This window comes from Vespula vulgaris, chromosome 4 (genome assembly GCF_905475345.1).
Source record: "Vespula vulgaris chromosome 4, iyVesVulg1.1, whole genome shotgun sequence".
NCBI lineage: Eukaryota > Metazoa > Arthropoda > Insecta > Hymenoptera > Vespidae > Vespula > Vespula vulgaris.
In genome coordinates, this window is record NC_066589.1 from 4893794 (window position 1) to 4919926 (window position 26133).

Sequence of the window (26133 nt, forward strand, 5' to 3'; positions counted from 1 at the left end):
AATAATATTATAAGATAATGAGTATTAGCATAATGATAGTATATCGAAATAGTTAGTATCATATAGTAAAATTAAGTACGTCATTCATGATGAATAATTAACAATTGTTTTCTACTTGGCATGATTCATAATATCAGAACACATATATCAGAATTCTTCGATGATCTATTCTGTTTATTATTGTCAGTCATGTCCGATTAAGGGAGCACGACTGATCCTGAAATACCTTAGGGCAAAAGTATCTCAGGACATTGCTGGTTAGAAGACTGACTCCTCACGCATGGCCTAGCGTGCTAATTCGAGTGGCTCTAGATCAAGGATCTATCTGAGTTCCTATCTTCGTGCTCCAGCGATTCCTCTTGCAAAGGGAGAGGATCAGCCTGTGAAATCTAACGCTCTCGTCGCTTCGACGATTCCACGTACCTTTCCCGTGGGTCTTATACGTCAATCTCATTCTTTCTGTCTCTCTTTCTTTCTCTCTCTCTCTCTTTCTTTCTCTCTTCCTCTCTCTTTCTATCTCTATCTCTCTTTCTTTTAGTGGACCAGAACCGTCCCACTCATCTCGTGTTCTGGGTAAAGAAGAAGAACGAAGGGCTATCGTATCTCTCTTCTTCCTATATTATTCAGTCGTATACGTGAAAGGAGATTTACCTTGGATTTTATATATGAAGTATCTTTGAAAAAATATACTTAATTCTTTTATTATCGAAGTTTGAAAATTTTTATTTCAAAAAAGAAATCATATATCTTTTGTGCGATGTTAAACGTCTAGTATTTTTTAATATCGCTTTTTTTTCTATCTTTTTAGCATATCCATCATATTTAGGTGTATTATATTGTTGTTATTTATCTGCTTTATATTATGTTATTTATCTGTTTGGTATATTTTTTAATATTGTTTCTTTCTTTCTTTCTTTTTTTTTTTTTTTTTTTTTTTTTTTACGTGAAATGTTATATATTCTCTTTCTATTGAATCTTTTCTGTTTGCTTTCTTTTCTCTTTCTCTCTCTCTCTCTTTCTCTCTCTCCCTTTCTCTTTCTCTCCGAAGAAGGCTATCTTATTAAGAAACAAGCTATATTTGTTTGTTAGAACGAGTATAACCTCCTCGGTGAAGTAAGTCTGCTCAGTCTTGAACGATCTACTTCTTTATGCTGATATCATTGACGTCATCGTCTTCTTCTACACCCACGCGAACGAAGGAGACATACCATTAGTAGATCTCATTGCGAAAACGATAATGCCTGGATAACATGACTCATGCTTCGAGGATCGTATCCTTTAATGAGACTATGATATCTCCGAATAAAAGTGTCTTCGTCGATAAACTAACTAATTGAATCTGGCTGTTCAAAAATATTTTATGCGATTCTATGAGATTATCATTGAATCGATAATACTATTTTTCTCTTTGATTAGTTTTATTCAAAAATTCTTGTGGAAGTATTTTTAAGCTTGTGATAATGCTGTATAATTATATTCGATATGTAATATGTTATTGTGTACATAATATGTATACATCATATTTCTCATTTATACGTGTGTATATAATAAATATACGTATGTATAAATGAGATATCAAGAAGCAAAAAAGAATTTTTTTTTTTTTTTTTAATCAAAATGTCGACCGAATAATTTTAAATCATTCCAAATGATACGATATATGTGTGTGTATATCAGGATACGTAGTTTGGTTTATTCTAAGACTGTTAAAGCAAGCACGTGGCTTTTGAACTTCAAACGGGAATATCCAAGGCGTGGTTCCGAGAGCAGGAAAAGGAAAGATAGTAATAGAAAAATAAAATCAAAGCGACGATCAACGAGTTAGCAATAGAAACGAACTCGTTCCTGGTTCTTGCGGTTTATCTTTCTTTTCTCTCCTCTCTTTCTCTCTCTCTCTCTCCCTCTTTATTTTTTTCTTTCTCTATCCTTTTTTTTTACAGTTCGCTAGATACATTCCCATGTTTCAAGGTTCAACGAGAAAACATAATGTAGTGATCCGTCAGCATGACTTTTGAACATTTGAAAGGATTCTTTTTTAATGATTAGAAGAGAGAAGTCATCTCGTTTGAATACTCAAAGCTGTCAATTATGTTTCAAAGTACTTAAGGGATTACATACACTTAGTCGATTCAAAGAAAGGCAATTTTTATAATTTTTTTTTTGCATGTGATTCATTTCATTAATGCTTGGTAATGTGTATATTAAGAAGTATTCTTTAACGAAGAAAACTTGTTGGAGTTGTATCAACGTCTGTCAAATATTGATAATGTATCCTTAGTATTATCAAAAATAAAAGAAAAGCAAAGATACCTTGCAGTACTTTCAACTACATTAAAATTTTTTATATAAATTTTCAGTAGTATTTTAATAATTAGAAAAAAATAGACTGTGGTTCTTAAAAAAAAAAAATTCATATGACGAGGATTAAATAATGATATTCATTGTCAATTTTTATTGAAACCGAGTCAATAATTTTCAAGATATCATTGGGACCGATTCGAAGAACATAACTTTAAGAAAACATCGTTTAAAGTTTATGTAAAATGTAATGTTGAATTTGGTAGGCTAATCAACCTTGTAAATTTTGGAAATTTTCTGATGAAATTTTTAAAGGACTATACTATCGAGAAAATAAAAAAGGGAGAAATATTGTTGAAGAATCGATATATATATATTTTTTAGATGTATGTAATCCCTTTAGAAGTATTTAAATATTTTACTTTTCTCTTTTCCTTTACACTTTCTTAAGCATCTTGAAGATTTGAAAGAGAGAGAGAGAGAGAGAAAAAAAAGAAAAACTTAACTCGAATTAGTTTCTTCAGAACAGTAAAATCTGAGGTCAAGCTCATCTTTCTCCCTTGGAATACCAGAGTTAATGACAATGATTCAAAAGACTCTTCTTATTTCTGGCTCGTGCCAATCGTTGCAATGGCGGATAATTTGAGAAGAGGGAGAGAGTAAAAAAGAGGGAGAAAAAAGAGAGGGAGAGATAGGAGAATAGATCCCCTTTCATTTTCAAAGAACTCTCGCGGAAGTACTTCCTCGTAAAACGTTGACTTTATGCGTCTGATTTTTCGCTCCAGCATCCTTTGGCATTCCTAGCTGGCTTACTTTACGTTTTATCCTTACGTTTATACGTACGTTTGCTTTTACCTTGGAGAAAATGGCAAATCGCAGCAATTTCTTCTTTACTTCGCGACACCGTCCACTCAAGCTAGTCTACCTTGGAGAAAGAAAAGTAGCTTGAGTAAACGTTTATATTTATCTCTCTTTCTCTCTGTTACTCTTTTTCTTTCCCCTTTTTTTTTATTTTTTATTTTTCTCTTCATCTCTTGGAATTTCGATAAAAACATCGTGCATTTAAGCGGTATCTCTTCAAAGCATCGTTGCACAGTGTCAAAGTTTTTTTTTTCTTTCCGAACAAAAACTACCATTTCTACCTCCTTCTATTTGTGCACTTCTTAGATTTTTATGAAGAAAAGTTTAAATTAGGATCATAATATTTATCTCGTTAGCAGTGCTTTCGATGGGTAAAGATATTCTTGTTGATCCGTTGATCAAATATAACGAATAGCGAATGATCGTGAATACTTATAACTTCTGTTATGATAAAAAAAAAAAAAACGAAAGAAAGAGACTACATCATTTGTTTCTATAATTCATATTATCAAAAAAAAAAATGTTACATTTTCTAAATGATTCTTTTCTTATATCATCATCATCATCATCATCATTATTATTCTTATTGATTAATTTTCATACGAAACTTTCGGCATTCTCTTGTCCGTACTATTTTAGATTTAATCGAGATAAATTTTATTCGTTGATAAAAAAAATTTGCGCTCGATTGTAATCTGCGTTAAAATTATTGGAAACAAGAAGACGAAGAAGGCGAATATGAAACTTCTTTGTACTTACCGGTTGAGCAAATACGTACATACACGTTCGTAGGAGACGATGCGGAGTCTCTTTTCCCCCTTTCGAGTTTCGAGTCCCGTGGGAATCCTCCGACTTGGAATTGTTTGTATCAGAATTAACGCCAGACGGTTGTAATCGTCCACGTAATTTCGTTGCTCTCACGAGTTGCCGCGTCAACGCCCCCGCCATTATGCGCGATTTGGTAAGGTAATGTACTGCGATAAGTTTGATAAGATCATTTCTAACGAGCGTAGTAACTTGAAGAGTCATTTCTACGTAATATCGTTCATGACCTCTTTACTGTCGTTTCGATTTTTTACCTTATCTATCTTTCCTTTTTCGCGTTATTATTACATTACTGATGGCTTCGCGATAAATCGTATTTTTTGTATAAACTTTGATCAAGTTAATAATCAAAGTTCATTAACACGATCCCCCTCCTGTTAACATTAATCATCAATGTTAATGAACTTTGATCATTAAAACGATAAAACTTAAATTGTCAGTAAGAATAAAAAAAAAAAAAAGAAAGAAAAAGAAAAATATACATTTTCAATTAATCAATTACCAAATCAGTTTAGATTTCCCAAGAAACCAATTATCAATCCAGACAATTGTAAATCATATAATCGAATCTTTGAGAAAAGAATTAATGACTAAAGAAGTGTTTATTATGGGGTCACGGTAGTTACGTTACGTGGGAGTCAATGATATATGACGCTTATGAGTCGACATTGAAGCAGGAACTTTGATTGTCTTCTTTATTCCGAGTTTTCACGATTAGTTGGAAGAAGGGATCGATCGATCTGTATATTCAAGTTATTAATTTAGTTTGTAATCAAACTAATAGATTATCTAATGAAAATGAATAGTAATAGAATTTGATGAAAATAAAAGATGATGGATCGTCTAAGGTTAGATCTAAAGAAACCGTGCCAGGTTTGCTCGATTAGGAGCGCGGGAAGAGTGTAGATTGTAATAATTAAGGGCAAAGCGTTTCTTTAATCTAGTGAGACGTACAAAATAACCGACAGAAGTGAAAAGAGAGAAAGAAAGAAAGAAAGAGAGAGAGAGAGAGAGAGAGAGAGAGAGAGAGAGAGAGAGAGAAAAAGACAGAGAAGCTCGAGGGTATTGTTCATCAGATCAATCTCTATGCTAACTAAAACAGCAATGTTATTAAAGAAGTGCTCGTGAAGCGCCAGCTCTCACGTGGCTCAACAACCGTGACCACGTGGTAAAGCGATAGTAAACGTTGAAGAGATAGGAGCCATGACGATGGCGGTTGAATGGAAGATTCTAAAGTCAGAAGGAAGAACAAGCTAGCTAGCCGGTTGGAGGGACTCACGAAGGGGAATCAGAGAGCTTCGCTCTAACCGGAAGTCGCTACCGGAACAACTTCTCCTTCGCTAGGTTCACATGGCCGTTGTGAGCTACTCTTCGCTGAGGTCAAGATAATTTTCATCGGTCACAGGTGCGCGCGAACGCGTTGTCGTACAAAAAAAAAAAAGGAAAAAGGCGACCTTTAATCCTATTACTATCCTAATAATTTATTACTTTAATAAGTTCATGGGAATTTTTTTGAATAACTAAAAATTTGATTTATATGGTTTTTTTTCTAAAGATAATCAAAATTTGGTTTTCTTTTTTTTTCCAAGGAATTTTTTCGTCGAATTTGTTTGGGAAAATTGGTACAATTTATGTTTCAAATTATGTCGGTAGACTTCTTTGATATGATAATGAAAATTTTCTTTGAAGGATCTTCATCGTATTTCTCTTGACAAAGTAGCAAATTTTTTGTTAGATTGTTCCTAAGTGATACTACGTTCATGAAAGATAAGTTTATAAGTAAATCTATCTTGATTTTTGAAAATTCGAATAGATATCGTCCCATGGACTTTTTTTTTTTGATTTTACTCTGTATTGGTTACGCCTGCGTGCACCATAAACTTTTAACACGGATCATTAACTCAACGAGCCCTTTGGCTTTGGAAGGGCGTGTTCTCACGGACGATTCACTTCACTGGAAAAAGATTTGCTTTTAATGGAATTAAAGCTTTTAATGGAGTATAACTTGAAATTGTCTTTAAAAAAAAAAAGAAAAAGAAAAAGAAAAAGGAAACCAATTAATTTTCAATAGAACGTTACGATGAAATCTCTGTTGAAATGAACGGATTGATACACGTGGTGATAGAAGAAATAAATAGGTCGGTATATAATATGCGTGACGTGCGATTAATGTTGATTTAACATATTTAAATACCCCTTAAGGCATGAACAGGTGTACGCATAGAAGCTTTCGCAATATACCTCCGAGCGATATCCCATTTTACTCGGGTCAATTAAAAACCCTCCATCGTCGATGTAAATACGAATGAGATTCTAACTTCGAAGAGTTTTCTTACTAATTTTTTTTCTTCAAATGGAAATACTGATTAGTGTTACAGATTTTATCCAATAAAAAATACATTACAACGTGAAGCAATGATAGAAGAAAAAGAAGCAAAATTATAGAAAATGTATTAAAATTGAAATTGGTAGGATACATTTACTTAAATACACAATTATTTATCATACATAATAGTTACTATTAAATATACAACGCAAGAGTAATATATATCGATCAATAATACTTGTTACGCCTGTACCGATGCAACCACGCATACAGCATCGCATTGCGAGCATTGAAGTTTCTCTCAGGCGCTTCTCGAACGCTTCTCGAAATGAACAAAGAATCACGTACTTAGATACTTTATCTAATTATTCATTCTTTCCATACAATGAAATACAATCTTTCGATCAACGTCGATCTACAAAAATGATCAAAACTTGTTGCAAGTTTTATACCGTCGCCTCGTTAACATCAGTTCCATGTCTCATCGATGTTATTTGATCCATGCGATAGAAACAGTATGCCAACGTTGTTTACGCTAAAGCACGCGCCATCCACACCCTGACATGTATAAATGATACTCGATGACTATAAATTATTTCGGTACATTCAAAGATTACGATTATTTCCTATTAAATCTCTTGACATTTTTTTTTATTTCATGGAAAATTTATCAATCTGACGTCGTGCTAATTTGAACGAAGAAATTAATAATAAGATAATTCGTTTAAAATTGTTGTTACGAATTGTCGACCATTATGATGCGGATTCAATATCGTATTCAAATTATGACTGACATAATTTACGATAAAATCGAACGATTAAATCGATTCAAAATTTTTTATAAAAATTGTCAATCATCATAGCCGTGATAGCTACGAAGATCGAATCTTTAATCGGTGTCACATAAATTCGAAAGCAACTCTCGTACGTATACGTGTCACTCGTGTGTGATGACGCGTTATATACACACATATACGCAAACACACATCTAGATACGTATCGAACGTTCACGTTCTTCTACGTGCACGTGAAACGTCGCAATACCAGCTGTGAGTAGTACTACGATCGACGGTATCCCGTCATTCAAGATGGCGCATGAGGGTCAACATCCTCCCGCCCTGGAGAACGGACACTCCAGCAAAGCTGCTGGACTCTTACTTGCTCAATCACAAGCAAAGGCCGCTTGTTGGCGCCACAATCGTACGTTTTTAACGGAAACTGGTTTCTTCAAGCTTCGACCGACCATGGTCCAATCGCTGAGCTCTCGCTTGACCTCGGTTCCTCTATCCTCTGAGAAGAGACAAAGCAACGACTCAGACTCTCTCGTTGGAACCAGTTGGATGATGGTCCATGAGTTCAACCCTTGAAATAATATATTTTCTTCAGATTTCACGATGTTATCTTCTCGCAAGGATAATCTTTCCGTGATGCTGTGATTACCTTAGGATTTTTAATTCGAAAGAAACAGGTATATCATTGGATTTTTTATCAAATTGATCTCTAAACCTAGCTTTCACATGATTCATTGATAATATTAATATCAATCGATCTTTGACTTTGTTTTTGAAAAAGTTCATGCAGCAAACATATGGTATCATTCGACAAGACGGATATCATTGTATTTCTAATAAATTTTATTAGCTAACTTTCACGCGATTCATTACAAATGTTTATGTTAAAGGATCTTTGAATTTCTTTCTTTTTTTTTTTTTGGTTATTTATTTTTTCTTTTTCGTCGAGAAAGTTAAGATCGATAATTGAGAAGTAGAAAACATACAATAGATATAACAACGTGAAATTATTTCTTTTTCGATGGCAAAGGAAGCGTTAAAAAACGCGTAAAGGAGCAAACTTACCACTGGGTAATTACTTAGTAGATAATTAATTATTCACCGGGTAGCACATCGAGCGATAACGATGTTAATTGCAACCAAAGAGTACGAAAGAGTCGTCGAGTCTCACGCCTACTCGTTGGAGAGATGCATCCGCCTTGCATTCGTTCTGTAAGATATAAATAAATTTACAGCATTAATAACTCAACAATTGTTTCTTCGCCTTCTGAAAAATGTCATATCTCAAGAACAATGGCGGTGAGCGCGGGAAAGCAATTGAAAGAATTTCTAAGGATTGTCGAATGGTATACCTTGGTGATTTCAATGCCGACTATGCGATGACTCTTTCTTTCTCTCTCGTTTATTCAAAAAATTTCATCGAAAGGAAAAAGTTTTCCTTTCTTATTATTCGAAAAAGTTTTTCTCTCAAGATTTCATCGATTCGTACCAAGTTCAAATCCTTTCCCGATGAGTTAACTTCGACAGGTATATCCTTGAAATACTTGTTATTACTTGAAAAGACAATTTTCGCTCTCGAGATATCAAAATTCAAATCTTTATGTAATAACGTCATTTAAATATTAACACTTTTTCTTGAAACATCACTTAACTACCCTCTTTTTTTTTTAATTGAAAAAAAAAAAAGATAAGAGAAACAAGATGTCCTTAAATTATTTTCAATGAAATAAAAAGAATATACATCTATTTTTGGCTAAGTAAGATAACAACCTGGATCGTAAACATGGAAACGCGCGGTTCAGTTTGGCGAATCCCAACGACGACGATGCAATACACACTTTTACTCCAGTTTGAATCGTAAAACCGGTTTTCTCTCTCGTAACAGACCACGCTAGCCTCCTTTGGTACATCGTAAGTGTCCTCCTTCTTCGTCTCTCATTTCTCTCGCTTCTCGTGGAACCAGTTCTCCTTCGAGTATTTCTTCTTCTATTATTTTTATTTTTTCGTCTCCCTTTTTCTCTCTCTTTCTTTATTCTTCACTCTCTGACTATTTCACATTCCCTGTCTTTCAGTAGGTACTTTAACTTAATTTTAATTTTTTCAAAATTCAACATCGATTCTTATTTTTTTAATACATGTACCAAATTTTCAATAGTTGTTGGTTTGAACTTGAAGTTGAAGTTAAAAATATTGCCAATAGCACGATGTTAGATATCTTTATTAATTCAAATATTGCATGACAATTAAAAAATATTAGAGTATCTTGGATAAACAATAGCAAGGATATTTTGTTTCTATTAATTCGAAAGTACTAAGAAAAGGTTACAACATACTTTCTATAAAATAATCCTTTTTATTAGTAAAAATCTTTATAAACGTTATATAAACGAAAAAAGAAAAAATTCAGTTGGAAACATTATCTGCTACCGATCGGTACGACCGATCGCAAACATCGCAAAAAGTTATAAACCAGCGTTACTGGATTTTATTACGGCAATAGAAATGGAAAAAAAATACTGTTAACTAATCAATGTACTCAGTGACTCTCTTTCGTCTTAAGAAAAAAAAAAATATATATATATATATATATAAAAATAATAAGAACACTGAGATCTCTTGCGAAATCATCATAATTTTCACCTGATTTCACGTAATTTCCGTTTTCCGATGAGAGTAGAGATTTGAACGCATAAATTCAAATGGCGGACATTAAATCTTGAGATAGATATAGGTATATAATCCTTTCGTTGAGATATCTTGCCACGTGCGCGCGAGCACATTACGTTTAGGTCGTAGATCGTAAACCCCTCCTCCTCCACCCCACCGACACCATCTTCTGGTAGAGATCGTTTGTTGAAAACCTGTTTTGCTACTTCTCTCTTTCTTTTTCTCTTTCTCTTTCTGTCTTCTTTCATCTCCCCACCAGCAGTCTTCTCAATCTCTACTCGCAGCCTCTTTGTGCCGGCTCTTCGGATTTTGTTTATCCCTTTTTTCATCTTCCTCTTTCTTTTTCCTCTCTTTCTCTCTCTCTCTCTCTCTCTCTTTCTTCTCTTCTCTTCTCTTCTCTTTTATTTTCTTCTCTTCTCTTTTCTTCTCTTCTGTTCTTATCGCGGTGAACGGCGCACGTGCGAGCAGCACCTTGGTAAATGGAGACTAGACTATGAAGATCCAGACTTTCCAAAGAGACACCTTCGCCAGAAACCATCTCTTCTCTAAAAAAAAACTTTAGGACCCTTTTAAATTCATTCAATATCACGATCGAAATTTTAATAATTTTCCTTGGAATATTATTAAAACAATGTAATGACCTTATTGTTATTGACATTTATTTATTTTTTTTTTTAGACATTTATTTAATTAACTAAGAAGTAACAACGTTATCGTAAAACTGATCGTTTGATTTAATTTCGCTTTAATTTAATAAACAAAATTAGTTCGGGGTGAGATTCGATGAGCATTTTTAAAGATCAAAGACTATAGAATTTAGTAATAACATTTCTCGTATAATTATATATTTTTATACATTTCTACATTTCTACAAGTTTAATTTTAATTAATCAAATTGATACTCTTTTCATTGATAAAATTCTTATACTTATGTTCTATTTTTCTGAAAGCCCATATCTTTCTTTCCTTTCCTTTTTTCACTTCCAACTTAGCACGAGGAGCACATTGCAATTATGTAAGAGTGTACATGTAAGATAACACATCACGTAAGTAACTACGATAAGTCTTATAGAAAAGAAACGGATGTTAGCGGTATTAGTTTTCGGCCTGTTAGCTACAACTGTGAAGTTCATGCACATACATTTCCCTAGTAATTTTTCTAAGAACGTATGGCTGTTATCTTCACTAAAAAAAAATATAGTACATACACGTACTCTTATCCCTACCATTCTTCAAAGTATTGTCTCATAACGTCATTGTTAGGCTACGCTTGTCGTCATCGATCAAAAAGATAAAGACTTGTAGACTCTGTTCTATCGGATATAATATCTTATCAACCAAGAGATAAGGACCGCACCCACTGTAATGCATTGTATGTATTGTGTCAAGGTAATGGATTCTTTGAAAAATAATAATCTATCTTTTTATATAGTTACCCCGTCTTTCTAAATGAAATTAAGTTGAATAATCTTTTTGTAGATTAGGACATTTCTACCGAATCATTCGATTAGTATTCAATTTATTCAATCTGTTATTTAATTGATTCAACTATTACCAACTGTTTGTTATATATTTCTTATATGTATATGCGAACACGTGCTGAACAGGTAATGAATCTTACGTGGACGAGGTCAGTAAGGCACGCTACAGGTGTTCCATAGGTCAACGTGGGTCGAATAGGGAATAAATGTCAATTTGATAGAGAAAAAGAAAGAGAGAGAGAGAGAGAGAGAAAGAGAAGAAGCAGAAAGAAGAGCCAATCGACACATTCTAGTTTCTCATAGATCGGATCTCAGTGAAAGGGAAGATTTCGTGTAGATGGCAAAGCACCGAATAGAATGCCAACCTCGTTGAACACAACTTATGTCAGTTCTGTTCATCCTCCGGGTATTACACAACCTCATTGAGTACTACTGAAATACACGTTTCATTTTATTGAGAATAAATTGGCTAATTTATTTAGAAAATGGTATTAGAAATGATACCAATTAAATTTTAATAACGTCATTCAATTTACACGTCTTTGAATTTTTGATATTTTATTTCGTTTTATTCGCACAGAATTAATCATTAATTCGTATTAAAAGAATTATTCGTGTTTTCTTTCTTTCTTTCTTTTTTTTTTTTTTTTAAGATAAATTATAATCAGTATAACATAATTCTACTATAGCTTTCTCAAGTCGAATAATTTTCTTGTGAAACGTGACAAAAAAATGTTATATCATAAAAGTTTGTAATCTAAGTTCTTTCTTTGCGTTAAAAAGAAAAGAAAAACTGTTTAACGTGAAATTTATAGTATAAACTTATAAATTTATAGTACAATACTTATAGAATTAAACTATTATACTAAGTATTATTTATATCTAACAAACATTAAACATATGAATATGAAAGTGAAAAGTAAATTTCGTAGAAAAAAAGATGCATTGAAATCTAATAATAGAGATATATAAATGTGTGACTTCAAAGTTACTTAGAGTTATCGAGGTTTAATGATATAGAACAAACACCCGATCTAATTTTAGCTAAACGTTCAATATTATACTCAAAGATTCTAACTTCGTGAGATCGGACAAAGGCTACTACAGAGTTACACGTCGTTGACTACGAATCTGGAATCGAGTACTTACCGGATCGATGCGCCTGCATCCGACATCAAGAGAATTTATCTTTGTTGAAACTTTGAAGAGAGTTCTGCTTTTCGAAGCCAACGGACTCTTCCAACCCTATAGAAGACTACTAGTACCTGCTACTTTATACCTGGAAGAATTAGTCGGCCTTTTCCCTTCGAACCTGTTTCGTGTATCTTCTGTACCACTTGTCGCAGTCATCTCGTGGGGTGGATTTAGGACGAACGTGACTACAAATTTTAATGAACCTAACACCGTCGGAAAAACAGGTTGGACCAGATGGACAATCGAAATAGACAATTCGTAGAAGAAAAGATTTATACCTGAATTTTATATTTATTCATTTATATATTATATATTATAATATTCGACATTAGAAAAGCGCTAAGAATTTTTTTATTTGTTTCTATCGAGAAGACAAGAAAAAAAGGAAAAATCCCAATCGTCTTTCGATGAGAAATTTCAGATGCAAAGGATTTTTTTGTTGTTGTGAACACCCATTACTATCTGTATACAGGCATCTAGAAAGAGAGAGAAAGAGAGAGGAAAAAAGGTATTCTCACAATGGCAGATGCGTTTGCGAAACCCTTCAAAGGGGTGTGAGCATTGTGAGGCAGCTGAATTACTGCTTGGAACGTGCGTACATAATGCGTTTAAAAGCTCCTACACTGGAAATAAGGGTCTGCTGTCTCTTAGACATGACCAAGTGTCCAATAGCGCTCAACAGACGGTCCAGCCGTCTTTTTCTTCTCCGATGAAAAAAAAATATTAAACAAAAAGGCCTTATTTAATCGTTGGAGCTACTGGAATTACGATCATGATCATTCATTTCTATTCTATTAGTTATAGACATAGTTGTGTTGTTCCGAACTTCGAAAGTATGAAAGCAACAAGATTTACTCTCGCGATCGTGTCTAGCCTGTCAGGAATTCTAAACGTGGGTTCATAACGGATTGAGTTTAATGAACGGACGAAGAGATGCGAGTACCGATCACTTTCCCATCCTGACATTATACACTCTGGTTCATCGGCATCAAGAGTAAACTTACATATACGTATATCTATTCGAAAGTGTTGAATATGTGTGTTTTTTTTATATATGTGTGTTAGTAACATCAGTTCTCGTAACAAACAAACGTCCTTTCATCGTTTCTTCCGCCCACCTAGGCAGCTCTTTCTTCTTCTTTCTCTTCTTTTTTTCTCTTCTTTTTCTTTTTCTTCACGTTTTTCTTTTCATTTCTTATATCTCTCTCTCTCTCTCCCTCTCTCTTTCTGTCGATGAAATTAACGTCTCTCCTCGTACTGTACTTCTCTTCGACAAACAATAGCATCTTACAACGTCCTTACCAACGCTCGAGTGTCGAATAATAACGCGAAAGTCTCTTTGGTGGCATTCCAATTTGAGATTGCACATCGTCCGTGTTCTTTCTTTTTTTTCTTTATTTTATCTTGTTATTTCTTCTTTTCTTCTTTTCTTTTTTTGGGTTCTAAAGAAAATTTTTGAAGAGAAATTGAAGTATTCTGGGAATTTCTTTCCTTTTTTTTTTCAAGAAAGTAGTAAAATAAATTGAAAAAGTAATAACTCCATCTTGTTACTTGATGTTTCAATTGTATTAAAAATATTGTTCTCCGTCCAATTTGAAACATGCAATAGTAATGCCATAACGTTAATGGTAGCTTTCCATTTAGAAAATTTTTCAAAATATAAATCAATTTGGATTTTTGAATGGAACAAACGAGGGTTGTTCTTTTAGGTTTAGACAAATGGTTTTACCTTAGCTTTGTTTAGTTTAAAGCTTGGCGGACCCTAGTGAATGCACTTAAAACGGATGGGAGTGTCTCTCTTTTTTTTTTTATGTATCGATGAGCTTTTCCTAAATATACCGAAAGAAGATTTGTGAAGAAACGTCAAGGCTAAACTCTCGAGGAAAGAACTCCTAAGGGTCGGTAGACTCTTTCTCATCTTTCACTTTGCCTTTGAGAATAGAAAGATCTCATTGTGTAATAATAGTTGACAAGTGGTGTCTGGTTTTTTTTTGAGCATTGCCATACCACGGAAAATTCATTGGTGTCCTTATGTGTCTCGAAAATAACTTACATTCTAATGAAAACGTATGTAACGTATAGAAATAACGAAGTTACAAAAATTAACGACACGTAATGACTTTAAAAAAAATGTATTCTATGAAAAGAACATTGGATAAAAGTTTATGGATAAATGACGATAAAATTCCGTAGGACTAGATCAGAAGGACATCGATCGAGACATGAAATTATGATCATTAAATAAAAGAAATAAATCAGAAGTATCAACAATCCATTTCAACGTCTCGACTCATTATCTTCTTAGAGCAACGTACATAGATCGATCTTAGAAACTCCTTTCATTTCATATCGTATCGTTCAAAACAAAAGACGTGTTGTCCTTTATACAAACGACTATCCTATTATCTTAATATCGTAGTCTGACACCTATGGCGCCGCATAAGCATGGAACCAGTTGGCTTCGGTTTATTAGATCGACCTACGCGATATTAATCTGTAATATTCTAGACGAAAAATATCCTATGGACTATCTATCATATCCAATTTTTTTTTCTTCTCATTTCTCGCATTGCCATGTGTATTCAATGATTCGAATCATTCAAACATCTAAACAACGCAAGATAATAAATATTTTTCTCTCATTGGATCACGTTGCAGCTTCTGGTCTTCGATATTTCTACGAATGCACAACGTTCTATCCTTGTTATATTCATGCATACATACATATATACATACATATATACATACATACATACTTCTTTTACCTTCGGAATAAATTCAATGTTCTCTCGTCCAATCTCTTTGCACTATTGTACATTGCTGTACCGGTTCTGTTGTAAGAACGCTATCGTAATAATACCATGCTCTTTGCGTACCAGTTTCAAACGTATCTGCAAGAACATTAGGAAGAGAAAAATCATAGAAATAATATGAAATGATATTATTCATTATAACAACGTTACATCGTAATATTGAGACATCTGAAGAGCTAGATACAAAATTGAAGTGAATCGAAAAACAACAAATTGGATAAGACTCGATCAAAAATATCTTCCTTCAATATACGTACATACGCACACGCACACAACTAATCATTTTTTAATATCACACATGTATTTTTACATGCACAATGTTTCCTTACATATATATAATATGTATATATGAAGAAATAGCAGGAACTTTCTGAACGAGTAAATATTTTACATTCAAATTAAATAGGCTAGTGTGACGTAGAAACTTCCATAATTCTATAAACCCATAAAAATCCCATAATTTCCTTTAGCCCGTACGCCGGTACCGAAATCCTCTTCCTTCTTAAAACTTTTTCTCTTTACGACTTTGACTTTTTCTCTTTCTCTTTCTCTTTTTCCATCATTTATCCCCTCTACTTGACCAAAAACCTCAGTAAGCTAAAAGAGAGTGCTGAACGGACTTAGGTAGTCTATTCCCCACCATTTCAACGTCGCAACTGACCCCAAGCCTTTCTCACCCACGACATGGCCTCGTAGTAAAGATGGCTGCCGCCGCCGCGTATACTGTAGTAAACAACAGGGACGGAGTGTACATCTATATACATGAATATATATGTACACACACACACACACACACACACACACGTAACTTATACCTCGATCTTATCAAACGAATACGAGTCTAAGCTAAACGGTTATTCTTTTATTCATGAGAAGCTTTCTTTCTTAACTTTGACGTTGACAACATTTAACTCTATTATCTAATAATCAACAACTTACAATTTTGTTAGAAATTTTATTCGAATTTAAAAAACGGGAAGTTTCTCGTAACAATTCGTAAACGATTCGTAAAAATATTTTTTTTTTTATTTTTCGTACAATGATACAAAGAGTAGTAAATTCATAGATGATAATATCGAAATAATTTTCATTTGTATTTTTTTTTTTTTTTTTTAAATTCGAATGTCCCCTCGCTGAGCAAGAGCCATGAAATCACGTTGCGACGGAAACAGCTATCCTGTCGTTTCGTTCGTCCCTGTCAAAAGACTCTACCGGTAGCTGAACGTTGAATCTTACTATAGAATGCACAACTTTACTACATCTTTACTACAACGTACTATAGCGTACTACGGGCCGGCACGGCGAGTAGAAGAGGCCCGCGTTTAATAGTTTTACTACCTGACCACTGGAGTCCCTGGTGGCGCTGCAATCGACATAAACCAGTCCCAGCCCTATCCGGGCATTGTTGCATCGTCGCCCGGCCAAGAAAGGTACTTTACTTCGTGTGTGCCATCGCGTTTAGTGTATTGTTTCGATGCGATATTGCGCGGGCCAATGTCAACTTGGATAAAAACTTTACTTTAATAATTCGTATATCAATGATTTTCACCGCGTTGTTTATCCAAACGCCTTGCTAAACGTTGTAACGGTTTAGCAAGATCATTTTCACAAAGTTCATCGTATTCGAAGCTTTGGAGTCATGAAGCAAGATCAAAGACCAAGAAGGCAAGCCCTCTTCCAGATCGCCAAGGTTCTTTTTTATTTGTTATTTTTTATTTCTTTTTTTTTTTTATTCTTGCTTCTATCTTGGTTTTTTATTCGTCTCATTAATTTTTTAATTCAAAAGTTATTTCGAGAGTGTATCATTTGTGTACGCTATGTATATGTCATACTTCATTCACTATAGCGATTAATATAGAATTGTTTTGTTTATTATTTTCTTGTCTATTACTTTCTGTTTTTATTTTTAGGAAAGATTGTTTATCGTAGTTGTGTAATTTGCACAGGTGAGATCAACGAGGTTGAGAAAAACAAAAGGGATAGCGAGAAATATACTTAGTTGAGGTTTGTTCGATAGGCGCGGCTGCTTTCATGTTCGTTTATTTACGCAATTTTAAGATAATAACACGACAGCGAGAGATCTAACCGAGTCTATCAGAAAAACACAGCATGAAACCCGGATTTCTTGATTTTACTCATTTTCCACACATCCATTTGAAATAATCGATTCTATTTAAATCTATTTAATCGTTTAATTAACTACTCATGCTTCATCAAATATTCCTATAACGTTCTTATTATAATAAATGCGTTTTATTTTATTAATTAACCGAAAGTCAATAAGTTCCGGTCTCTTTCGATGAATTAGTAAATTAAATTAAAAAAAGTTTTGTTCAAAGGATCGTTAGAAAAAAAAAAAAAAACTTCAAGGTAAAGGATTTTGATCGTCATGGAGGAGTAACTAGGTATTTAGATCGCTTAAACGCTCTAAATCACGCAATTCCTATTGTACATTTCGTCCTAACTTCCTAGACTCCTCTTTTAATTATCGTGCAAAAAAGATCATTTACTTTTATAATAGTGGGCATTGTATTCTATCGAAAACAAGTAAAAGTTAGTTATACTATTGCACAAATTGTATTAAAATATATCATTTCATTATAATTAGTTTTTTACAATACACTGTACTATATCAACAATAGGTAAACGTTAATCACATTATTATTATGTTTTATTGAAGATTGTAACTTTAATTATTTTTTATTTTCCGAACAACAATAACAATAAAATAAAATAAAAAATAATAATAATAATAATGATAATGGTTACCGTTATCATATATCTTTGAGGCGTTCACTGTCTTATTAATTAGCACGTTGAACAGCTCGCAATTAACACGCATATGAATGCCAAGCCGAGCACGAATTATAATAATATTACTTATTAATTTGAAGTTTAGACTAGGTATATATATATATGTGTGTGTATATATATACACACACATATATATAATAATATACTACATAATACTATGTCTACCGTTTTATGATGAATTCTTCAAATTTTCCCTGCTTTCGTATTAACGGTAAATAAAAATTGCGTAGAGTTCTGAGAAGTATATATATATATATTTTTTTTTAGCGTAGATTAAAATCGTGTGGTTTTGCTGTGGTATTGCTTAAATTATTTTCACCTAATCGTTAAAATATTCTATCCTCATTCGTGACTTCTCGGGATACTTTCGAAACATGGTAAAGACAAAATATCATTTTTGGCATTAGATTTTTTTCTTTAATCAAAGTTTGATCTCAGATCTTTTTGGTCTCTAAAAATCGATAAATTTCTATAAATTGATGAAATTCTAGTACGAATCATCGCAAAAGAAATTCGTAGGTGTATACGATGAGTCAGTAGTAGAAATTATTTATTAATATTCGAAAATATATTAGAATATTATGTAAATAGAAAGAAGAAAAAAGAAATGAATAAGAGAATGTACATGGTGAATCACGTAATTTATTAGAAGAATTAGCATCGTATCAATTCTATATTGAATTAGGTCAGTATTATAGTAAAGTAGGATTAAAACTGAATTAATTTAATACTCACGATTATTATTGCAATAAAAATTATTTACTAATATTCCAAAGTATTACAAAATAACGTATTGTCTATTATTATTTAAAGAATATTTACTATTTAAAAAAAAAAAATAGTAGATGTGAATAGTGAGTCACATGACTTATTAGGAGAGTCAGAATGATCTTAATTTAATACTCGATCAGTAACGAGTTAGATTAATATTCGATTTAGTATTTAATTAGTTCACTAACGATTTATCCACAGGATTCACGAGTATTCGATTTTGTCGGATTTTGGGAGACAAATTTGCGGACGATAGGGGTGGGAGTTAATAGCAGCGGATATTTCCTCGGCGACAGCGGAAAAGAGGAAATTTATGTTCCGCTATGCTATGCGGCACGACGTGCACGCCCGCGGAAATTGTGATTTACTTTCCCTCGGTATAATAATGTACTCACGATACGGTGGGCTACTATCATGTATAGTTATGGGTCGGTACTAGCTAGTATAGTAACAGTGAGACTTTCAGACACATTTACATATTTCCTTGTAGTAGTAAATCCCCACCACTCTTCTTTAACCATCAGCCTGTCTCTCTCTTTCTCTCTCCCTATCTCTATTCCTATTTCTCTGTCTCTGTCTCTGTCTCTATCCTTCTTTTTCTATCTCATTCTACTTCCTTTCTTTTTCACACATATTGAAAATTAATCGTATCGAAGGATACCGAATGTATACTCGCGTAAATTCATTCATATCTAACTCATTTAAAATATTCCCAACGTATGGCCTTCGTATTTCTGCATTCCCAAGTTTTTTTTCTTTTTCTTTTTCTTTTTTTTTTTTTTAATGGAAGTTGCAGTTTGCTCCGACACGCTACTTGATTTATTTTCTTTACTATTGAGTTAATTAAGAACGATCTGAATCAACCCACTTTCGTCTCAATGGAAAAGTTATGCGTGTATTTGCGATTGTTTGTTCTCCCTCGTTCTTGTTTTTTTTTTCTTTTTATTTTTTTCTTCTTCCTCTTTTTGTTGTTTTCATACTTCTTTTTTCTTTTTCTAATGGTTGTAACGAGGAATAAGCAAATCGTAATAAAGAACGTGGTAAAGTTAATTATTACTCTATCTTTATTAGTCATTTTTATTTTTGTTTTTCAGGTTCTATGGCATTTGGATATCTTCAGACGTAGCTTCAGAGAACTCTCCGGACATGCTTGTATGCCTGAATCCTGCATCTTCTGTGCACTCAAGGTAAGCAACAGAAAGGTCACTAGGATCAACTACTCGAAAAAATGGAGAATGACTGGGGAAGCTCAGTAACGAAGAAGATGTATTCGATATAATCCACTTTGAATGAATTTTTTCATTGAACTTTTATATCTACTTGTTACAAATTTTACATCTGTTTCCCTCGTTCTCTCTTGTTCTTTCCGATTAAGTTAAAAATCCCTTCGATAATTCTTCATGCTCAAAACCATGAAAACACATTTCCGTTATATTTCTTCTCATATAAAAGCAAACCGCTCGAGTTTTTATCTAATGCATACTTAGGCACTCAAGATGGAGACACTTGAGAATAAGCTTAAGTGCTTCCTATGCTATTCGTTGAAGTGTCAAAGATAAGTTGATCAAGATACGCGTAGAATCTCGTCGTTACTTTGATCCACGATGAATAATGAGTAAATATGTACTTATTATTTCTTTTTTGTAGTATGTATATCAAAATATAAGACGTGTAACTCTTGTAATTTTAATATTATTTTATAGAATAATCAGACACTTTTAAAATTCAAATGTAATAGAACTCTTACGAAATGGCTGCTCGATTGTCAGAATACATCAGCGTGTTCACCCGCTTTACAACACGTATAGATACACACGAGGAGCCATTGTAACGGATCCGCTGGACCAAGAACCTTTCTCCTGCGAGATTCTTAGTCTCTCTGGTTCTCCGATTGGTCGAGAGCTACGAAGGTTCTCTCCTTCGCTTTCCTCTCCTCTCTTCTCGTTTCTCTTGGCGAGACGTAGTAAACGTAGATACTACTCTGGACCGGTCTTTGTTGTAGGGGGTCAGCTGTTTCAAAGAGACAACAGCCGAAAAAAGAAATATATTTTTTTTATTTTTTATTTTTTCTCTCTCTCTCTCTCTTTCTCTCTCTCTCTCTTTAAGTGAATCCACAAAAAGCGAATTTGTTAATTTGTAGTCCTATGTATTTGTTAAAAGAACTTATAGCTTATTAGATTGTAAAATTGCGAAGGATTGTACTATTCGGTCCCGGTTGAACACTAGGCAAAGAAATTTTAGTACCGTAGCAATCTCTATCCCATTTTCTCACGGAGTTAATTAGAAATCTCGAGAGTTAATTGCTCCGGACGAAAGAGTGCCTTGTCTCGCGTGAAATTCGCAGGGAAGAGTTCGCATCGGAAGGACTACAGGGAAATTTAATTCTAATGTAATTTCGACGGTGCGGTTACGTTAACTCGATACTTTTGTTCTGATAAATTACGATAGATTTTTATAATACTTTTTTCTTTTTTTTTTACTTTCCAATGCGTATAGGGTGTTATTTTTTGTTAACGTTGTCGGTAAAATGGTGAATGTTTTTATCGACATTTCTCGTGGTAATTTTTTTTTTCAACAGTTGTATGTTTTATATAAATGTTGTCACATTATCGACGATTTTCGTTATTGTTATCAACATAATTAGTATCTTCTCCACCAGATGTCAGATCTTTTTACAGATTCGACACTGTTATTGTCTTTGATTGCAATATTACGAGTTCGAAGTTAACGTTTGAGAATCACTGAAAGTAGAGTATGTATACAGTTCTTGAGCATGAGCTCCATTGTATGCGGTTTCATCTGAACTGAAATAAAAGATATGAACGTCTATTATGTCACACAATGGTGTCAAAAGGAAGATATCGCGAACACTTGAAAGCATTAACTAATTATTGCTTTGCTTTTAGCGTTGGACGATTGTATCCGAAAATCTGTAGAATTATTTGAACATTTTCTTTAGAATGTTTTTAAAAGTTTAGCCAACCTTCGGAACAAAGTTTAAGTTCTTCGAATGATTCTAATCTCTTCTAAGAACGCTTTTCTTTCCGTACACGTAAGCTTTGGTCGGGAAAACTTTCAAAACGGTGAGGGTCGACCCCTAAAAAACCTTTCAAACCTTAAAGTCTAGGAAAGGTAGAAACCAAGCAAGAAGAAAATCTACCTGTTGCTCACGTATCATCAGTACGAAGGGAACAGGTTTCCAGGGACGCTTACGCACACACAAACGCACACATTCACACACACAACTTCAAGAAATTCGTTCTTCTTTGGACGCCATGGAAGTAGTACTTGGGTGCACGCACGATGATTCGTGATCACGTGACTCGAACTTGAGGGTGTCGGGTACCAATGGTTTCCATTTTATAAAACGATGCCGCGTATCTTTGAACGGCGATTGTGAAACAAAAATCATATAATAAAAGTTTTGATATTCGAGGGGAAAATCGATTTGTCAGTAACTAGAGTCTAGTAGTACAGAACTAAAATTAAAGAAAGGGAGAAAGAAAGAGAGAAACTACCTTTGCAAGGGCACATTGCTGACCCCTCAGAGTTTCTTCATAAGAAATTCCAAAGTTGATTCATCCTGGACGCATTTGGAGGTCTCGCAGCATCTTTGAACTTAGTAACATGTACAAAGACCCGTCTCATCTTTCGACCCTTCGGGGTTAATGAGCACCCTGTCCTTAAAGGACGAACACGAATTCTTTCGAAACTTATTCTAATACTTTTTTTTTTTTCATTCCACTTTCTATGATTCATACGAATCCCATAGATCCAAAGATCTCAATGAATTGTAAGTTTAGATTATTCTACATTCTACAAACGATCACTGTTTCCTATATTTCGAGGAATACAATAACGTGCACAATCTTAGTTATCTTATCTAATTGCTTATATAATTAAACATAATGATACAGTCATTACGGTTAACTGTTTCTAATGTAACAATTACATTTAGAGGAAGCTTAGAGTAGTATGAACATTTTCGATTCTATACATGGAATTCTTACTACCCACGTTGATATCGCAAATTCTGCACAAACAGGATTAGACTTACATCCTGTCCCACACGAAGAGGAAGAAATATTGATAATCCAATCGTTACCTACGTAATGTGAATGGATATCACTTTTACATCACACTACCCACGTTTTCCCTGTTAAATAATAACTGCTCTATTTGCTAAAGTTTACATAAGATAATTTTAAAAGTTGCCTTAGGTCAGAATCCTTAACGACAACACTGGAAGCTAATTATTCGATCCAAAAACTTTTAAACATTCCTACCGATTTGGACTATTATAAACTCGTTAATATAACTTGCGAGTAAAATGTTCAGCTTCGTAGAACTTTTTCATATTTTGAAAGCACGTAAATTTTTGGTGAGAAAGTTATCGTTAAATGAATCCGATTGTCACTAAAATGTGCATTCCAGATTGAACACATGCACCCATTTGCATATTAATATACTTGCTGCTGTATCGTACAAACAACTCGTTTGCTAGTTCGTGGTATATATATATATGGGTCGATTTTACAGTCTATGAGCACGGCCCAAGTACACTCTCGTCGGTCGCGTAGTCGCGTCCACTTTTTCCGTCCTCGATACTTTTTCGTCGAACAGCGTGGGTCCGCTTTCGTACACGACCAATACTGAAAGAGACATGGAAGTAGGCTTTGTTCGATGAATATTTCTCTGATGTTCCTCTAGAGTTCTACATGTATATAATATACCTACTCTTACTCTCGTACGATGTCATCGTTGGTTCAGCAACTTAACTCTAAGTGTTCGCAACGTTTACGATAACTTACGGGGTTCAGGAGCGTAACGATGAGGGAGATGAACGTGGGTACCGTTATTAGATCTATTTCTTTTCCCTACTCTCTCTTGCTCTCTCTCTCTCTCTCTTTCTCTCACCCTATCACGTGAAAGTAATCAGAAGTAATGTCCAAACGTATTATAGTTCCAGAAGAAATTACAAGCTCGACCGAAGATAATTTTGATATTTTAGTAAACGATTTAAATTTGGATTTTTAGAAAATGAATATGCATCAGTCAGGAAAGTGGTTGAAAATTTATGGTAATAATGGGTTAGTTTCTTCGAATATATCTTCCTTCTCACTCGTCATACGATCCTGGTCGAGTAGTCGGCCAGGTTGGTGAGCGTAGGACAGCTAACCGGGTGACGTCATTGGCTTCTCGCTTCTATCGGTGAAGGGACAAGGGGTACGGGGGCACCGTGCTGCGGCCTCTTAGAAAGAAGAGGAGAACGGGAAGAGACGAAGAAGGGAACGGGTGGGGGAGGTTCGGCAGCACTCCGCGAGTCGCTGCCTTCGCTGTGCAGGTAGTCTCGTGCTCGTTGTCCACGTTCTTCGACCACGATCGACTCCAACCGAACGCGTTCTCCTTTCTTTGGTTCTTCTACACACTTTTCTGAAACTCTTACTTCGTCAGAATCTTCTGATGTATCAGTGATATTAACACGATTTGAAACGATCGGTAAATGTCTTCAAATCGTTTCGATACAATGATTTTATCATCGTTAGGAGAAATAAACGTTTGAGGATAGTTGAACAAGTGTAAAGAGGAAAAGTGAAGAAAGAAATTACAGTGATTCGTATATTATTCAGAAACATCTTAGGAGTGATTTGCTCTTCAAAAAAAGTGAACAGTGAAGTGATATTTTGAGATATTATCTTATACGTTCTTTTTATGAAGCGTATCGTTTGTCTGCTAGTTCGCCTTTCACTCTTCAAGGTACCAACAACAGAATGATTTCTTGAAATGATCAAAGAAGGACGAATAGTTTAACGAAAGATCCAGACAAATTTATGATGTTTGAAGGGTAGAATGGCAACCACGTGGTAGGTGGAAGTGGTGTAGTTGGAACGCGACGAGGCGTTAAGCTCCGGAAGAGTAATCTGAAGCTAGCTCTTCCAGGTCTTCCGCAAACGTTTCCTTTCAGCTAGAACGTATAGATCATATTGAAGAAAACGTTTGACAGGATCTTGGAAAGAAACGATCGATTACACGGTTTACGAGGACGATCTTATACATACATACATACATACATATATATGTATATATATATACACACACATCTCGAGTAGATAAGATTAACCGTAAGAAATTTGTTTAAAAATAGAATACAGGAAGATAAGATTCATTTACATTTTGTAAGGGCCAATAACGCGAGAATAATTCTCGTTGGAGAGTTCTACCGACCAAACGAGTTTATGTTTTTAATCGAGTCTTCGGTTAGAGTCTAGCAACGGGTTATCTCAACGAGCTTGTTCACCGTGCGATCGTCTTGGTTATGATCATCATACTTCTCTAGCAGCGCAAGCATCATATCTTTCTACGAGATAGGCCAGACAATCTTTGCTAATCTTTATTTATATTTTCTTTTTCCTTCTTCTTCTTCATTTTCTTTTTTTTTCTTTTTATATATATATATATATATATATATATATATATATATATATTCTTCTTCCTGGAAAATAATATTCATATATCATCTCATAGATATTTCTTTCCTTGATCCTTGAGTTTATCGACGTATTACATAAGGATAGAAAGTCTTTGGTATTCCCAACTCGATTGCTGCAACTTTACTCTGCCAAGAAAAAAGAATGCAAATGCCGAGAAAACGTATGAAGAATGTATCGATCATTGTGACGATCTTCATTACAATGTGAAAGGAATATATTCTTCATCTTTGTGATCCTCGAAGAATCAGCGAAATGTTGAAGTGGATAAAAATACGACAGGACATATCGTCCACGACTTCTTCAAACTCCTCCGTCTCATCAGCCTCGTCTCAACGTTTCAAAGAGGAAGATAGGATTCAAAATGAAGTCACGACGAAGAAAGAAGATGAAGAGGATAGCGGAATGGAGAGGGAAGATTCACCCTCGAACATGGACCTAAACGATCTGAAGAAAGTAGGCTTGAATATTTTTCACAAATAAATTTGTGTTTTTCTTCAACATTAAATTTACCTTGAGGAATTTCTATTGCATGGAATTATCGATGTGTTTTATAGTAGGGATTCATTTTTAACAGCTTTTGCATTCACCAAATGCGATTGATAAGCCTAACGACATGATTACGGTCGGGTAATAACGTCGTTAAAGTAGGAACCTGCAGTGAATACACTCGAGAGAACACATGGCCCTACTTAAATGCAATAGTCGAGTTATTCTGAAGAAGATATTGCATCGGTTCAAGATGATCTTGCATTTTTATTTATTTTTTCTTTCTTTTTTATTATCTTTATCCTTTCCACCATA

At 34.1% G+C, this 26133-nt stretch overlaps 1 protein-coding gene and 1 long non-coding RNA gene across 7 annotated transcripts in view; one reads left to right on the top strand and one right to left on the bottom strand.

The window, feature by feature from the left end:
• The window catches only part of LOC127063498 (uncharacterized), a 56774-nt gene that overhangs the window by 19204 nt on the left and 11437 nt on the right, over window positions 1–26133 (top strand). Inside the window, exons 1-2 of one of the 5 annotated variants that reach the window (XM_050993377.1) lie at window positions 16386–16946; window positions 19936–20028. In XM_050993377.1, the coding sequence (XP_050849334.1) occupies window positions 16896–16946; window positions 19936–20028 (144 nt within the window). In that variant the 5' untranslated portion in view covers window positions 16386–16895. Of the gene's footprint in view, window positions 1–16385; window positions 16947–19935; window positions 20029–24129; window positions 24706–25321; window positions 25786–26133 lie in introns of those variants that run through there. The other 4 variants (XM_050993375.1, XM_050993376.1, XM_050993372.1 and 1 more) reach the window with 4 other exon arrangements.
• On the bottom strand, window positions 7364–22709 carry LOC127063500 (uncharacterized). Of its 2 annotated transcripts, none has more exons than XR_007781392.1 (3): window positions 22360–22709; window positions 8167–8311; window positions 7364–7672 (listed from the first exon to the last, which is right to left on the bottom strand). It is a non-coding gene; the product is annotated as an uncharacterized LOC127063500 (long non-coding RNA). The 2 variants fall into 2 exon arrangements; XR_007781393.1 differs by lacking the exon at window positions 22360–22709 and adding an exon at window positions 8872–9023.